Consider the following 17,884-nt stretch of genomic DNA (forward strand, 5'->3'; position numbering starts at 1 on the left):
GTGTTTGGGTTGCTTTAAAAAAAAGTTTGCTAACATGCTGGTAGCAAAACATGAGATAGATATGGTGTTTCAGCGATGGTCATGTAGGTTACAGTGGGTTTATTAGTGCCTGATTTGATCCTGTATTGGATATCAGAGGACAGATAATGGGGTGGAAAAACTAAATAAAAACAGCAACAGTGTACATCCTTAACCAAATGATCTTAAAGGCTGAGGAGGAGAGGAACTCCTATCACATCACAACACCATTTTAACCCTAAACAAAATGTTGTGCAGCTTTGACTTCCCATCCATTATGGTTATTTTTCAAAACAGGCATACCTCTTGAGTGTTAGTGTGTCATGTGGCTCTGATACCTTCAACAGTCAACATGTGATACTTCTCATCAGCACTGGGGGGTGCTGTGTACTGCTTTTGGTGCTGATGTAAAATAATCTCTCACAGGCACACTGCTCTACATTGCTGAGCTCCCTCCCTCCTGATATGCTTTAACCCTCAAACCAAATATAGAGGCGTTAACTCCACGTTGCCAGACTTTGTCCACAAGCTGTACATTAAATCCCTCCAGGCCTTTAGTGGATGTCAGATGTTTGTATGTATGTGCATTTGTCCTGGATTAGGTGTTCTGTCTGTTCTGATGTGCCTCTTGTGATAGACTCTTCATTACATGCCCGGGTATCTTTTTAACGACCTGATCCACGTGTCTTAACCCCACTGATATTGCTTCTGAACAGTAATAAAGCTGAAGTGCAGAGGTAGCTTAAAAGGATTAGTCCAGAAGCTCTAGTTGAACAAGGTCAAGGGGGCCAAAAAGTAAGGGCATTTTCATTCTGAAGGAGCTACCTGTTGGTAAGGTGAGTCATATCAGGAATCAAAGGGTTCTTAAGGTAAAAAAAAAAAAAAGGCAAATCACACAACAACAACAAAAAACGATTAATGTTAACTGAAATGGAGAGGAATCCGTCTCATAAACAGATATCTGATATGTCTGAGTAGGGCCAGCCAAAAAAAACCCTAAAAGGCAATGCTCTCCCCAGAGAATGCAGAATTTAACAACCGAGTGGAAAGGCTTGATGCAAGACTGAATGAACAATTCCCTCACAGGCCATTGATTTGTTGCATCCACACTTTGATTTATAGTGTGAAGTGGAGCAGAGAGAGGAAAAGCAGACAAGGCTTCTCCCAACTGACCATAACGCAATGAAATTACCTATTTGAGAAAGTGATCTTCTTTCCATTGGATGAAGCAGTAATACCACCCCTTTTTAAACACAAGTTTTGTGTTAGTCGTAGTTCTTTGTTAAAGGGTACTGCAATAGATAAATAAATGTGATGATGACTTTAAGTTCAGCTGTGGCTCAGTTGGTAGAGTCGCCTCTCAACTGGAAGGTTGAAGGTTCGATCCCCAGCTGGACAACATGTCCGATGTGTCCTTGGGCAAGACACTTAACCCTGAATAGCTCCTGCTGCTTCGGGGGTGGTGTATGTAGGATTAGTTACTTCTGATGAATGATACTACATAGCGATCACTACCATCAGTGTGTGAATGGGTGTGTGTGACATGCGGTGTAAAAACGATTTGAGTAGTCGGAAGACTAGAAAAACGCTCTATAAGCTCAAGTCCATTTACCATTCTTATGACTATGAGGTGAAAGGTGTCACTCATGTTACAAACTCAGTAAAATGATCAACAGACTGCAGTCCCGATTATGTCAATGGAGCATTTTGGCATCTTAAAATGTATTGATTTGGTTTAAGAGTTGACAAATGTTCTTTTTCTGTTTAATCTTTACACCCAACTCACCCCCCAAAAAAACTCTTGAAACCCTCTTTAAGCTGAACGCCTACTATCAAATACCAGAGAGGCAACATCACACAGAACATTTGGAAACCAAAACGATTTTAATGTAATTTGAATTTATGTTGAATTGTTCAATATTCTGTATTATTTGTAAGCTAATAATACAGAGTCCAAAAAAAGAAAAACTCCCCAAGGGGACGATAACAGTATACATTATGTTATCTTAAGAAATATGTTCTTACTACATATTGCAGAGCTGCTTCCTGTGTTCTCAAAGTTCACCTTATCCAATTTAATACATCAACATGTTTCTTTCAAGCTAGTTTCTGCTGCATCCAAGTGTCCCAAACATCTGTCAGTGCAAAGTAAATTGTAGCGTTATTTCCTTTTCCAGATTGTTTTATGTGAATCAGCTGATAGGATTCATGAAGAAAAGATTACAGGACAACATTAAGTTGCGTCATGTATACAGCGTGTTTACTCCTCTTGTCTCTCCTAGGAATCATTTACACCCTTTACAATGATACCATGACCCCTCTGAAGGACCTGATCCACTGGTTAAATAACATATAACCTTCAAAACAACTGATAGGACAAGTATAATCTTTCTGATCCAATATCATTTTACTGTTTGATAATATCACTCAAACTTGATATCACAAATCATCTTATTCAGCTTTGCATTGACAGCGAAGTTGCAGAAAAAGATCGAAGTCTGTTGTATTTAATGATGTTGTGAAGTACCAGTGTTTATCCAGGGAGTCTTCTCACATAATGATCATCGCTTCTCAAGTCTTTGTGTGGAGCCAACAGAGCCAAACAGCATTTTAACAAGCCTTGTTAGAACCCCCAAAACAATAGTAATCATGGGCAATTAAAAGCCTGATTAGTTGAGCTTTTTGTCAAATACCGGGTTCTTTGTGTCACTTAATTACAGCATTTTTATAAGGATTGAATGCAAAAAGGGCTGAGTGTATGTGTGATTTAAAGCACAATTGAATGAGTAAAAACATCGCATTTCATATCAAATGAATCCCTCTGTGTTTGTCTTAATGAGAAATCAGGAGTTCTTTGTGTGGGTGGTCTCTCTCTCTCTCACTCTCTCTCTCTCTCTCTTTCCCACCTTCCCACCTTGATTGCTACTTATCTAGGTCATCCAAGTGTTTTTTAATCACTGCTGGGTTGAGAGAGACCCAGTTAGATGATGAAGCCCACTTTTTTCTCATCAAGGTGGGAAATCTGTTTAATTTCTAGCACATCGGCAGTCCTGCTGTAATTATCATTGTTCGTGCTCAGCAGCATCTGGGATTGCAGCCAATTCAATATTCACAAGACGTTTTTAACCCAGATCATTTTTAGCCTGCAAAACTTTTCTCTTTTTTTTTTTTTTTTTTTTTTATAGGCTAGAGAGTTGCTTGACCTTTTTTGTGTGCCCTTCAGTGAAAACACAAGACAGGATTGATCTCCATTCCGTTGATATCCCATATGGAATAGTTGGATGTTTGACTCCAAGCTGTAATATCGTCTATACCCTGATCTCTTTGCAAACCTGGTGGGTGTATGACTTTGCTGTTAATACTGAAAACAGCAACACGTTGAGTATACCGTTTTGTACACAAATGTGTCTCTCGTTTTAAACTGAACTAATGCTGCTGCCTGTATTTAAAAGGTGGAAAGCTGCAGATTACGCTCAGCAGGCCTGCCAGCATCACAAATCCAAGTGCTTCATTAGATAACACAAGAGAGCTTAAAAAACACGTTCTGCAGCATAGGTAAAAATGTATTGGAGCAACATGTAGTTAAAACTACACAATACTGAACCAGGCACATGCAATAGCACAATACATACATGCATTTTATTTCCAACACAAATCATTTGTACAGATGTCACTGTAACTTTAAGGCTCTTGCTTATTCTTATTTACCCGATGTTAAGCCATTTTAGCTCATTGTTTTGGTTAAAGCATTTAGCAGCAGAGATTTACAGATGGTGGAGATAAGCCGATGCTCTATATGTGGCTTACATCCTCACATTTAAGTATACATTTACTCCATCTGCATTTTTTACAATACACTTTTTGGCATTGAACAGCTAGCATATGTGTGTAATTAGATGTTTTGGAAAATCAAAACCAAATCAAAATGTAAAAAATCTAACAAAACTAAGGACAGAAACATGTAAACTTTGTAAACTTTGCAAACTTTGTAAACAATCTGAATAAGGTCTGGAGCGTCAAACTGACAAATCTAAAATATTATAAACATAAATATGATCACAGACATCAGCCTTACCTTTCACATTAGCAATTACCTTTTTTATGATTGATCATAAACATGCACAGTATTTCCCACAGCACCTGAAGGCAGCGTCCCCATCTGCTCGTGTTTCCTCATCTTGCATCCTGACACTGAGCTTCTGTCTGTATGTGGGAGGGTGTTGATGCAGAATTAGTGAAGGACCACTTATCCTCAATGTACTCTCCTTGGGTATAGACGTGTGTGTGTGTGTGTGTGTGTGTGTGTGTGTGTGTGTGTGTGTGTGTGTGTGTGTGTGTGTGTGTGAGCTCTTTGAGTGGGTAGCAAGTGGTCATCAAAATCATACCTGTTGTTAATAAGATGGAGAATATGGGCTTATGTAGTATACCCTATTTATAGTACAATGAATGCACAAATATTGATGAATGGGATGCAGTGTGACAACATGATAAAAACAGTTCTGTGTCCACAACTCTGTGTGCCTTGCAAACATATACATGTTGGTCTTGCTTCAAGATTGGGATGGCCTATGTGCCAGTATTTAGTCTAAATTACACTTCACGGAACAATTCTGCCACTTTGGGAATTGTGTGTGTGTGTGTGTGTGTGTGTGTGTGTGTGTGTGTGTTGTAGTGCTAAATATTGGGATTCCTCTTACTGAAGTAGCTTTGCTCAAGGGCACATAAAAAAATAACGTTTATTACAAGTTAAACACAGAAAGACTGAACAATCACACACACACACACACACACACACACACACACACACACACACACACACACACACACACACACACTTGTGCACGTAGGCAACACACGAAGAAATGTTAATCCTATAAACTGTCCTGAGGGTTTGTGTGTGTGCGTGTTTGTGCGTGTGTGTGTGTGTGTGTGTGTGTGTGTGTGTGTGTGTGTGTGTGTGTGTGTGTGTGTGTGTGTGTGTTTGCAAGCAAGGAACTCAGCTCAGTTCATTAATCTTGTCTTTGTTGTGTCAAGGAAGACCTAATTAGATTACATTACACACGCTTATTCAAGGCAGCCAAACAGTAGGCTTATAATTTGTTGCAATGTGGTCTGGCACACACCCACAAAAGTCTGTAAAAATCAGACACCCAAACACTGCATATGAAGACCTTATCACAAGTTTGTCAAATGCCTGGTCAACCACCAGAGGGGACATTGGACTTAACAATGATACACAGATTCACAGCAGTTTGAATGAGGTCAAAAATGCGAGATGTCAGAGCAGACTTGTTGTAACAAGAGACAGAATGAGCATCGGGGAGAGGTGGTCAACACAACGGACTTCATGTCAAACTAAATGATAACCTGTCAGGGGGTATCTGGGTCATTAGTTATTACCATGGGTAACTCTGTATGTCACTCATCTTTCCTATCGTGAAGATGTCTTTCCTGTTTCTAAAATAAATATTTGGGCTTCAGGCATTTCTGTTTTTTCCCAGCAGTGCTCTGCTCTTCAATCAGGAGGTTATTGACACTGAGAACCAGAGCCGGCCCTAACCATTTTGGTGCCCCAGGCAAGATTTCAGCCGTTGCCCCTTAAATTGCAGACAGTTTGACCACCAAAGACAATATTCATCCACTTAAGAAAACTGGCTTACAACTTTATATTTAACATCATTTCTTTATTTTAAAATAAAAAATACTTATCAACAAACATGAATAAAATGGTTATAACAGATTTCTTATAAATAAACACAAAAATAATAATTCCTTGGGTTTCAAGAAGGTCCTCGCTCACTCTGTGAGTGCTCGGGAGCTAATAAATACAAACAACTAGTGTCACAGAACAAACAATACCAAACAGTTCAGAGAGCAGAAGTGGACACAGACTGCCCAGGGACAGCAGGGGATGGTTTTACATGTTTTAAAATGGCATCCGGAGAGAGATGAGCATTTAAACAATCTGCATTTAATAATATAGTGTGAACACAAAATATTATTTTCTGTTCAGACCAGTACAGAAACATCAGCATTTCAGTTTTTCAGTTTTTCAGGTGAGCCCAAACATTTTCCTAACAACCAGACCTACAGCATGCACACATATCTATTCAGAGAGGAACTCTAGCACAAAATGCATTCATGCTCTTAGACAAAAGGCAAGAGCTTAGAACTATTAATGACAACAGGAGGAGGTAAATAAACATTATAATCGACGAGGGTGAAAGCTAACTAAGTACACAGAGATATCAATAAATATAAAAGTAGGTTTTGTTTCTCAAACAACATTGGAACAAAAGAAGTGTATTTCTTAAAGTGGTTATTTTCTTAACATGAATAATCTTAACCTAATAAAAGTGCAGTGGAAATAACTGATGTTAACTGGAGCTAGGAAACACTGACGTTACTATCATCATCCATAACAAGCTATCTTAACTTCAACAGATAATAGATCTGTGCAGCACGTTACCTCTGTGTCTTTTTCACATTTTTCTTCCTCTTCTTCTGTTTTGTCCCTGGGCTCCGGAGAGCTTTGTTGTTGTTTTTTCCATCACGGTCATTTATAAACGTGATATTATTATTATTATTATTATGATATTAAATAATAGCATGAAAATGATATTAGATAAATAATATTTAGTGATATATAAACATATTTTTACTTCTATTTCTTCTTCTCCAGCGGCGCCCTCTATGGAGGCTGGCGCCCCCTATGGAGGCTGGCCGCCCATAGCATTTGCCTATACTGCCTATGCCACGGGCCGGCCCTGCTGAGAACTTTATCCTCTGCTGATCAGCCATTGGTGCAGTTGGCCTTAAGATTTTCACACTGGAGTGCCTTGTGGTTACAGCACATGTCACATAATCATAACTCCAACCAGGGTCCTTTGATGAATTTACCGTTTTTCTCTTAGTAGTCCAACAATAAATAAAAAGCCCCCAAAATAGGAAGAGTTCAGACTGTTTACTTGCTGCCAAGTTTGAGACTGCAGCGAGTCTTATTTTAGATGATGTAATAATAATAATAATAATAATAATAATAATAATAATAATAATAATAACAATAATTATAGCCAGTAAAGGGACCCAAAATAGACCCCTGTGGGACCCCACAAGAAAAAGGAGCATCAAGATTTACAGAAAAATACCTATTTCCTAGATAGTAAATGAAGCAGTCCTTTCACCCCAACAGTACTTCAGACGGCTAATTAAGACATTGTGATCTATAAAAATCTCAGAAACTTTTACACATTCATCTCACTAGGCTTCTTACATTAACTTTAGCCTACCTTTTGTTAGGGTAATTTTAATGCTATTAAGTATTGTGTGGAAGGATTCTACACTTTTTAACATTACTCTTTAGGCCTATGTCATTTCATTTTATTTTATTTCTAACACTTAACTTGCCCATCATTGCCATTTCTGTGGCATATTTCTTTTCTTTGGTGGGTTGTAAGTGTAACAGAGCTTATTATATCAATCCAAAGAGCAATATTAATGACGTTGTATTGTCTTTTTTACTGATTCATAAAAATAAAGAGAAATGTAGGAAACTCAGCTGGTGCCTGGAATAGATTCATTTTCAAGAACAGTAGGCATGTTAAAGACATGAATATCTAACACATTTAAATAGGCCTATACAAATCTTTATTCTAATTAGCATCAAGTGATTTTTCTTTGATTTGAAGCATGCCTATTTCTGAGTTGAGTCTACCAGCTCTCATCATCTCCTTACCAATAACCTATAAAGCAGGTGGTGGCCATGTTCTCAAACATGTCCGCCCACCTGCACCTGGCAGCTAGCAAAGTTAAAATCCATCTATTTTCCTTACAGTTTAGATTAAAATGGAACTCAAAAGTGTTACTTTTTTTTTTCAGACAGCTTCAAACTCAGCTCAAAATGGATGCTAATTGCTTCTCTGTGTCACTGGTTTCGTTTTAGGGTGAAAAGTGTTCACTCAAGGTAAATATATTATTCTATAAAGAATACACTAACTCTGTACAGGTCTTTTAGGCTACTGTTTGGCAGAGCACGTCCAATATGAAAAACATCGATTAAAAATACTACCGGCCTACTGGTATGCTAACAGAATGAAGGAAGAAGGTAAAGTAATACTTCATTTTGATTTATTTGGAAAACCATTTCTTCTGGAATCTTCTCAATAACCTTAATTATTTGAAACAGCTCCTGCAATTAACCTGCATGTGAAAAATATTATAGTCAAACAATTAACTTATCTAACAAATCAGGCATGAATCGTTGGTAGAAATAAAATAATTAAAGCAGCTGAGCGGGCTCTGCTGTGGCATGTCAAAATATCAGAAAGCTTACAGCATCCATCAGAATTAAACATATGACATATGAGGAGAAATCCATAAAGAGTTGAGTTGAAATGGAACATACGCCTCTCTGTTATGTGTACCACCTGAGTTAGTTTTTGTTTTTTGAACAATGTATTTGTTTGCCATACACAATTGTTGGACAGATGGTGTTTTATAATCTTCAGATGACAATCAACAGGCAGCACACACAGTCAGTAATAACAGCATCTCAATCAAACAATCAATAGCTTGTATTAGGCCTACTGAATTTACATGGAGTTAATATTTTGTGACTAAAATATACATATTTCATATACATTCAAGTTGTTTTGATAAAATGTATTTTTATAGATAACATGGCAGCTAGACCTTTATTGTGCATGATGTACACGATCATGTACATTATTATTGTTACCAGTGAAATGAATGGTTCATTTTGATTCTCAATCGTTTTCTAACTAGGTCCGTTTGTTTGATTTCCCTGATTAACCGTTTCTGAAGTTTGTCACACAGATAAATGTAAAACATAGAATAGCTGCAGCTGCTTTGTTCTTTGCACTCTTTGGTTGGGTAAAGGAAGCTACTCCATTGTGAAGACTTATTGCTTTTCAGATTTTTCTGACACCACCCAAATGCATTCTGGGATTTTCCAAATTAGGCTTAATGCCTCACATGAGTGGAACTGACAGTTGGGATGAGATGAAATATGGTGAACCCAGGTATCTTAGTCATTTTCTGCCTTTTTCTAGGTTTTGTAGTGCAGTGTCTCAACAACAATTGGTTGGATTGTCATGGAATTTGGCGCAGAAATCAGCCATTGTGACTTTGTTTAAATGTCTCTTCTGCTACTTTAAAAGCAGAGGTAGAAGTCATTTTCATCAATTTGATGATTCTTTGAGTATTTAGCGCTGCAAAAGTTGAATTAATGGTTGTTATTATTCTCAGATATGTTCATTAACTTTAGCTGTACTTGTGATCCTGTTTGGCCTATAGGTTTTGGTTTTATGCAGAAGAACAATCTGTGTGGCGATACGCATATTGCGCTGGCTGTTATGCAATCTCAGAACCCATTAGCTATCACTGAACATCAGTCACGCTTTCATGTCTCTTCAAACACTTAACCGCGTGATTGCAGATACGATCTCCTAACTCCTTTCTCAGGTTGCTCGTGAGAATGTAAATCTGCACCTTATTTCTATTCTTATATGTAAATACATGCTGCTGTTTTTTTTTTTTATCCTGCACTACAACGAGCCAAATGCAACGAAATGTCGTTCTTATCTGCACTGTAAAGTACAAGTTTGAATGACAATAAAGAAAGTCTAAGTCTAAGTCTAAGACAATCAGTGGACAGAAGTGAATACCCTAGCCTGGATATCTAACATGAGTTATGTGGATATCTACCAGCTGTGCCAAAAGCCTCAAAATGTTGGCAGTCAGCACCAAAATTGGCGTCAGATAGATGATGGGTTTCAAGAGTGCCTGCTAGGCAACCACATTTTAGCACTCTTATTATGATCATTTTGGCATATTGATGTCAGACTTTGGCTAGCTGTGTCCCATCCCATTATGCCTATAAATGTGGCTGTACAAACTGTTCATTTTGCATGCGTGACACAAATACCAACAGATTGGGTGCACTATTCACTTGTATGCCTGTTGCTTTGCTGATGCTAATTTTTGGGTTGACCATGAAGCTTCTTCTGTTGACTTTACTTCCACTCTTGATAAGATCAACCCTCAGCAATCTCCAGACATGTTAACCCTAAAAATAATTTTAAAAACAAAGACCCATACTGAAGTTCTATACATGATTATTATCTTTAACATATAAAATGTGTGCCCAGCATAAATACTCTTTTTCTCTCCCTGTCTCGTTAGCATGCAGAAAGGACACTGTGGTTTTGACACATTGAGGTGGCCCGGCTATTTTCACACTTGACAGAGCATCACATGTAGACATGGCATGGAGGGGAGAGAGGAAGCCTGCCATTGAAGACAAGAAGAAGATCAAAGCTGGAAAAAAGAGAGGACTCCTAAGATTCTGTTACGTCAGAACTTCTTTTACTCCCAAAACACACACACACACACACACACACACACACACACACACACACACACACACACACACACACGCAGTCGCTCTCAAAATTTCACTCATTATCAGCTCTCTTTTCCCTCTCCCACCCCCCCCCCCCCCGTTTGAAACACCAATCTCTCTTCCTGTCACACTTTCTCTGTATCCTGAGGTTTTTCCTTCCTGACTTTGTTTCTTCCTCCTCTCCCAACCAGTCGTTCCCAGAACTGTGTGTTTTTCTTGCCTGTCTTTTTATCTTGTCAGCGGCTGCTTGATGGCATTTAAATTCTCTTTCCCTGTTATTCTGTTTTCCCTCCACACACTCTGCACCTTTTCTTAGTTTTAGCACAGCTGTTACAAACACTCTCACTCTGTAACTTACTATCGCTTTGTTTTTTTCATATTCACAAACTAAATCACACACACACACACACACACACACACACACACACACACACACACACACACACACACACACACACACACACACACACACTTCTTCTTCCTCTCTTCACTTCTGCCAGTTTCACACTCTCTTCTATTTCTCTCTTATGTAAATTTCCCTTCTTTTTTTTATTTTTACTGAACCTTGCAAAATCATGCACACACACTTGAGTCAAATACCAGTTCTCTCTACGTTAGTTAATCACACATCACTATTCTCACATTTCCACCCGCTCTGATAGCCACACACACACACACACACACACACACACACACACACACACAAACTTTTACCCACAATCTTTCCCCAGCACATACATTGGTACACACCCTCTTTCCTCTCTCTCCCTTCTCCCTCCCAGTCATACACATTCTCTCTCTCTCTCTCTCTCTCTCTCTCTCTCTCTCTCTCTCTCTCTCTCTCTCCTCACTGCTCAGCTGTACCTCAGCACAGTAACATGTTACCTCGCTGCAGCTACGGCACAGAGCGCTGAGCTGAGGCTGCCTGCTCTCTGGCTCACAGAGCAAACATACAGAGCAAAGAACAAAGGATAAGAAGAAGGGAGCTTGAATGATCATCTCTCCTCGGTGGTGCCCTGCCATATTCTCCGAGAGAAAGAGAAGGAGGTGGAGGAGGAAGAACCTCGGTTTTAAAGCTGTCTTGGCTCAGTTTGCGTTAGAGGGAAGAGGACAAAGCAGCAGCAGAGGATGCAAGGGAGACCCAAGGAGGAGAAAAGTTGACTCTCTTTTGCTCTGCCGTTCAACCATCCCAAACAGGAGACCAAAGTTTAGTAAACGAGGAGAAGAAGAAGGAGGAGAAGGACATCTGAGGGTGAGGGGTACAGGGAGCAAAAGCATCCCTCATCCCGGTCACTTTTGAGTGTGTGGGTTTGGTCAGTTAGGAAGGAGGACCAGCACTCCAGAGGCAGCTTCCCATGTGGCAAGAGGCTCTGTGGACCCGTGGACGCTACCTGCTGGAGAAGAACGATGGCGGCGAGTGTACTGAGGGGCCCGAGAGCATGGTCGACGGGTGCCCGGGGTTCCAGGGTGAGGTGTATGTGGAGGCGGAGAAGCCACAGGACTGGCTGTACGAGTCCTACTACAGAATGAGCCAGCAGCATCCGCTTATCGTATTCCTGCTGCTGATTGTCATGGGAACCTGCCTCGCACTGCTGGCTGTTTTCTTCGCCTCAGGACTGGTAAGTGTGTTAATATGTGTGTGTGTGTGTGTGTGTGTGTCGGAGAGTGTGTGTGTGTGTGTGTGTGTGTGTGTGTAAAGGTAAGTGTTAAGTGGATAAGTGTTTTTTAAATGTGAGGGGGAAATTATTCATGCAGACTGAAGAGGTTGGTTCAGGTTTAAAGCAGAATATTAACTGTCAATAAAAAGGACATGATGAAAGCCACAATTACAATGTGACAGTAGCGACTAATTCTTCAGATACTGTCACATTTAAATGTTCATACCATCAGACATAACTTCCTCAGAGTTGTCAGCATAAACAGACGAAGATCCGAAATTCTTTCGGACAGTAAGATGAAGAGGAGGATAACGTGATAACAAAGAATGAAAATGAAAAAGAAAAGTAAGAATGTTGCTGAGGGGTACTTCTATTTGCTTTGTACACTATTTGTAGATTAGCCTGTAATGCATCATTCAGATTCAAACTATTTCTAGAATATCAATTTCCCCTGCTAAAGCTAGTGTTGGTTTTGACAATAGTAAACACAATCAGATAGTGGGTTAAAAAAGTGTTGAAACCAAAATGTAAAAATGTAGGCAGCAAGCTGTTCCCCCCTGCCTAACCCTAAGGTTAACACACACACACACACACACACACACACACACACACACAAAAGTACAAAATGACAAAATGAAAAGACTAAATAAGACAACAGTGCAGTGGTAGGTAGTGCAAAAATGCTGCGATATAAATGATAATACAAATATGTAAATAAGTATCCAATGGGTTCATTTACATGAGGTAGAGAATGTGCATAGATTGGTATCGGATGATAATAATAAACATAATAATACAGTATTTACATGATGAAGTTATTGACCATAGAATTAGTTGAAATAATCTTGTGAACACTTACAGTGCGTGTTGGTTTCAAGGTTACCGGAGTATCACAGCGCCAGTTCTGACACTCTGTGACTGTATAGCGTTCATCAGAGTGACAGCCTGGAAGGAGAAACTGTTCTTATGTCGGGATGTTTTGACGTATTGATCTGTGACGCCTACCGGAGATAGACTACAGAGCCAACTACAGAAACAAAAAAAAGTATTGTAACCACTGAGTAAGCTGATAGTAACAGCTGATACCTCGGACATGACGCAATAGAATAGTGTTGTGTCTGTAACAAGTTCTAAAAATTCTTGTAGCGATATAAATGATTTGTGTGGTCCACTCAAACCAGCCATCTTTGCCGATGATTCTGCCGGTTATTTACATTTTTAAGCAGGTGTTATTGTAGAGCTGGAACAAAGGTTTATTTTTCTTTTTATGATTAACAAAAACTAAAACGCTTTTCCGAAGCTTGTCAGGATAAACGCCACCGTTAGCCCGAATGCTTTGTGATGCAGCACATTTTATCACATCATCGCAAAAGATTTGAGTGGTTAAAAGCTCCATATTCCATTACCGAGCATCAGATAGAAACCTCCTTGTAAAGATCACAGAGGAGAGCTAGAAGAGTTTTGTTTTTGAATGAGCCGGGGGGAGACCCCTGTGTCTGTGTGTGAATATGTGCGACAACATAAGAGGCTGTGAAGCCGTGTTCTAAATTGTGGAACTGAGTTTGCAAAGTGGATCAAGAGCGGGATGAGAGTTTAGTTCGCAGCTGTGTGGGTGTTTGTGCTTTTGTCAAGTGAAAAGTGTTGTTTTGGACACAAACACTCGGCCACAAACACAAGCCATTGTTTTTCAAGTGCTGCTTTTGTATTTTTATTAAATAGCTGTACAAAAGGAAGCCCACTCGTAGCTGTGTTTGTTACTGTTTCAAAATGATTGTTTTGCTGCGATATGTGTTCCGGACAACACGTCGACGTGTGGCGTTGCTCTTTGCGCGCGTCATGTGTTTTCATAGCAGCATATTTGGGGGCAAGGGCAAAAGAGACGCAGTCTGACATTTAGAGAAGCCTTATGGTGGATTCACACAATAGACAAACTTTCATGGACATGTTGGCTCTTTTAAAACATTAGCTTTTTTTAGCTTCAGGAGGCATTCGATGAAGGTCTCTGCTCTTTTAGGAGGCTGTCAGAGAAGCCCTGTTGCATTCAATGTATTTCAATAACAGGCTTTTCCCCGTAGAACCTCCACCTTAATCGATCCCTTTACTTCTATTTAAGTCAAATCAATAGACGTTATTGCCTTTGCTGGTTGATGTAGTTCTCCAGGTTTTCCTCCTCTTATCTTACTGCAGACTTCCCATAATCATTTCCTGCGATGCTCAATATTGAGAGTAAAAGTCATTTTGTTTCTATTAAATGCAAGACGGATCTCCATGTAGCAATGGAGTAGTTGTTCAGTGAGGCATGAGTATTTACATCTGGTGAACGAAGAAGAATGTCAGGAATAAATAGTGTAGGTTTGGAGCTTGGGGCCGGGGAGGTGGAGGGAGGAGAGGATGTTGTTTTAAGTGTTCTGGCTTTATCAGTGAGCCGGCAGAAACTCAACCAAAGCAGCAGTAATGCCTCCAAAATTACCGCACGCTTTAATCTTTCTCCACAGATCAGGGCTGGAGCCAATTTGGTGGTTTTTCATACAATGTCTTCTCCACCCATAATGTACAGTACGTGTGTGTGTGTGTGTGTGTGTGTGTGTGTGTGTGTGTGTGTGTGTGTGTGTGTGTGTGTGTGTGTGTGTGTGTGTGTGTGTCTGTCTGTGTGTGTGCTTCGATTTACGTAAATTTTGGCATGTGTTGTCTGGGTGTGTTTGTCTTAGGAAGTCTCTCATTTCCTTCTTAGGCTTATATGCACTTTTTAGATAAAATAATTTCTCTGTTTCTTTTTTGTTGCCTTCACGTCGTATGAATAGGAATGTGTGTGGGTATGTTTGTGTATAAGAGTGTGTGTTTGTGTGTGTATTTGGCTTCGGGCAGACAGAGCTCCCTCACACGGTGACATTTTAAACGCCCTTTGACAGTTTAATAGAGATCAATATTACATCTGGTAATGAGACATTGGAAATCTATAAGCTGGACATTAAAGTTTCCCATTATTTTTATGATTTACACCACTGATTACATAGTTTAGTGACTGCCGTCTTCGTCTCACTCCACGTTTTCCCAGGCCTGATCACTCGCAACCCATTTTAAGTCTTTGCATTTGAAGAAGGTGTTATTACAAAAAAAGCTTCTGAAACCACTGATTTTGTTTAACCGCGCTGACATTTTGATCATTTTCAGGGAGAGGGAGAGTTCTGTCTTTTTTTTTAAATCACGGCTCACCAGTGTATTCTTATTGGGCAGGAGATGAACAGATTAGGAGAAATAGATGTTGTGACATCACTGACTGAGGTGTGGTCAGCTGTAACAACACAAATCTCTGATGGTCTACATGCAGAAGGTATTCAAAAAAACAAAGTTTGAGTTTAATTTTGGGAAAACATGTTTGTTCCTGATGGTTACTTTAATATTTGAGATAATCAAGTCAACAAAAGCTATAAAAACAAAGCCATTACACTGCCTCCCTTTCCAAGGAGGCTAAAAAAAAGGCTAAAATGACATCTATAACTTTACACTTTTGCAGGTGTGCTATAAAAGACATTTAAAGCGTATATATATATATATATATATATAGATAGATAGATATATCTCCAAAAAGAAAAGTAAGAATGTTGCTGAGGGGTACTTCTGTTTGCTTTGTACACTATTTGTAGATTAGCCTGTAATGCATCATTCAGATTCAAACTATTTCTAGAATATCAATTTCCCCTGCTAAAATTTCACACCCATATTAACATGGTCTATTTCCCCATGTTCTGTGCCTGGTGGGAATCTTTGCGTTTCAAACTGATTCGATCCACTCAGCAAAGCCATCCCACTCGACCCTCTGGCATCTTTTTTTTTTTCGCCTGTTTATGAAATGGCCATTTCTTTGCCTCATACTCATGACGTCCTTCCCTTGGGTGCTGTGATTAATTGACACAAGATCACTCAGATGCAATAAATTATTCCGATTAAAAAAATAGAGCGATATATTTTGTCAAAGAAAAGTTTTGAATTGAAATGTGTCACTAAAATCCAAACACTGGAAGTATTATCAAACCTTTTCCTAGTATGAAAGTGCCAAGGGCTTCAAATGATCTTAGTATTTAAGTTCCAAATTTTTTTATTATCCATCTCATCTCATGGCAAATGCTGCATGCTCAGCAACCTTTGGCCTGTTTAAGCTGGGTGTGTGTCTGCGTTCTTCTGCTCTACAAATGGAGCACTCGAGGAAAGGTTTGTTAAATATTGATGACATTCATAAACAAGCTGCGAGCAGATTGCAGAAATTTGCCACGAGTGCAGCTACATCATGCAGGCTATGTAAATATTTAAAAAATAAAAATACCCAATATGTATAGTGCATACACTTCACTGCTAAACAATCAAATCCCTGCATCTCTCCATCTCTTTCTGCTGCTGCTATAGCTCCATGTTTCCCCTTTCCTCCCAATACAATAGCTTGGTAAGCTAGTCTGGGCTAAAAAAAGGAAAGAATTGTTCTGGATCACAATGCAGTATACTGCAGGCAGGCACAGCTCCCTCCCTGCATGCCATGTTGAAGTGGCTTCAAATGGTTCCAAAAGGGGTTTTTAACAGGATTAGAGGCCCTTCTATCAGAAATGTTCTTATTTTTTTTGCTAAAACATGTACTTGATATAGGTATCTCATCGATGGTTGCACTATTGCTTATTGGGATTCAGCCCGCGTCCCAGGCTGACTGTATAGCTGGTGTGGCGTCAGCAGCCACATCCCATGGGATCCCTTTGCCAGACCCTGACTCATACTACCTCTGCTACATTCTGCTACTGCTACACAGCAAAAAGTCCTCTCTTCCTGCTTTTGCTTTTGACAAATACCTTCTGCCATTTTCAGAAAACACCTTAAGTCAATTAAATTGTCATTTCGACCAAAAAGTCAGGAGTTGCATTCCACCCCTTGTTATTCACTCACATAAGAGCTGCCTCATTGAAATGACATGTTAAAAACATCAATCTGAAGTCATTTTTATGCCCGCTCTGATGCTGGTTTTACTTTAAATTCAGAGACATCTAATGACATAGTGGCTTTCTATTTCAACATTTACTGCTACTGGACCTGTCAGGGCATTTTAGGATTTAGGAATAATTTAAAATTCTTCACATGGGTGTTGTTCAGGACCGAGCCTGTGATACTGTGAAAATATGTAGTCCTCTCCTTCTACAAATAATGGTGATCATACTGCTGTTCCATAAGTTACTTGGACTGAAGAGGGCAGAAGGACATACTTTACTCCTACACTGGCAACATTGTGTGTGTGCGTTGTTTTGGACTGTGTTTGTGTATAATCTGTGTAATGGGATTTCTGCATAGTGAGTTAGATTTGAGTAAAACAACAGAAGAGGTGCAGTACTTTTGACACAGACTGAATAATTAGAAAATTGCTTCAGGCTTTGGGCAAATGCAGAGGTAAGGGACAGGTCAAAGGAGGAAAGTGCTCAGGATGAAAACGTTAACAGGGACTGAAAGGTGCTGCTGTCACTTCCTCTTAACATGAATAAAAATGAGACAAATTTGTCTAGGTGACATGAATCCTAACTGCACAGATCTTGGTTTACATTAGGTACGTTACAAGTTTATTTAGAACATTTATTTTGAGACTGATGGAAATACACTTTGTGATCTCAAAAAAATTCAATGACTCATTTTTTTCTGGTGATAAATCTTTTTACTTGAAGATAGGGCGGGGGGGGGGGGTTCCCAACTTTTGTCGTATCCAAGGGAGACGTCTTCATTTTTTCACAAGGTAGAGTGAGGAAGATTATTGCACCAA

At 39.4% G+C, this 17,884-nt stretch overlaps 1 protein-coding gene across 2 annotated transcripts in view; it reads left to right on the forward strand.

Moving 5' to 3' along the window:
• The first annotated feature begins 11,292 nt into the window (after positions 1-11,292).
• adcy2b (adenylate cyclase 2b (brain)) overlaps positions 11,293-17,884 on the forward strand; it is a 38,215-nt gene continuing 31,623 nt past the window's right edge. The window contains exon 1 of one of the 2 annotated variants that reach the window (XM_020643168.3): positions 11,293-12,060. In XM_020643168.3, coding sequence (XP_020498824.1) covers positions 11,797-12,060 — 264 coding nt within the window. In that variant the 5' untranslated portion in view covers positions 11,293-11,796. The remainder of the gene's footprint in view (positions 12,061-17,884) is intronic. The other variant, XM_020643167.3, reaches the window with a different exon arrangement.

The sequence above is a fragment of the Labrus bergylta genome, chromosome 19, assembly GCF_963930695.1.
Source record: "Labrus bergylta chromosome 19, fLabBer1.1, whole genome shotgun sequence".
NCBI lineage: Eukaryota > Metazoa > Chordata > Actinopteri > Labriformes > Labridae > Labrus > Labrus bergylta.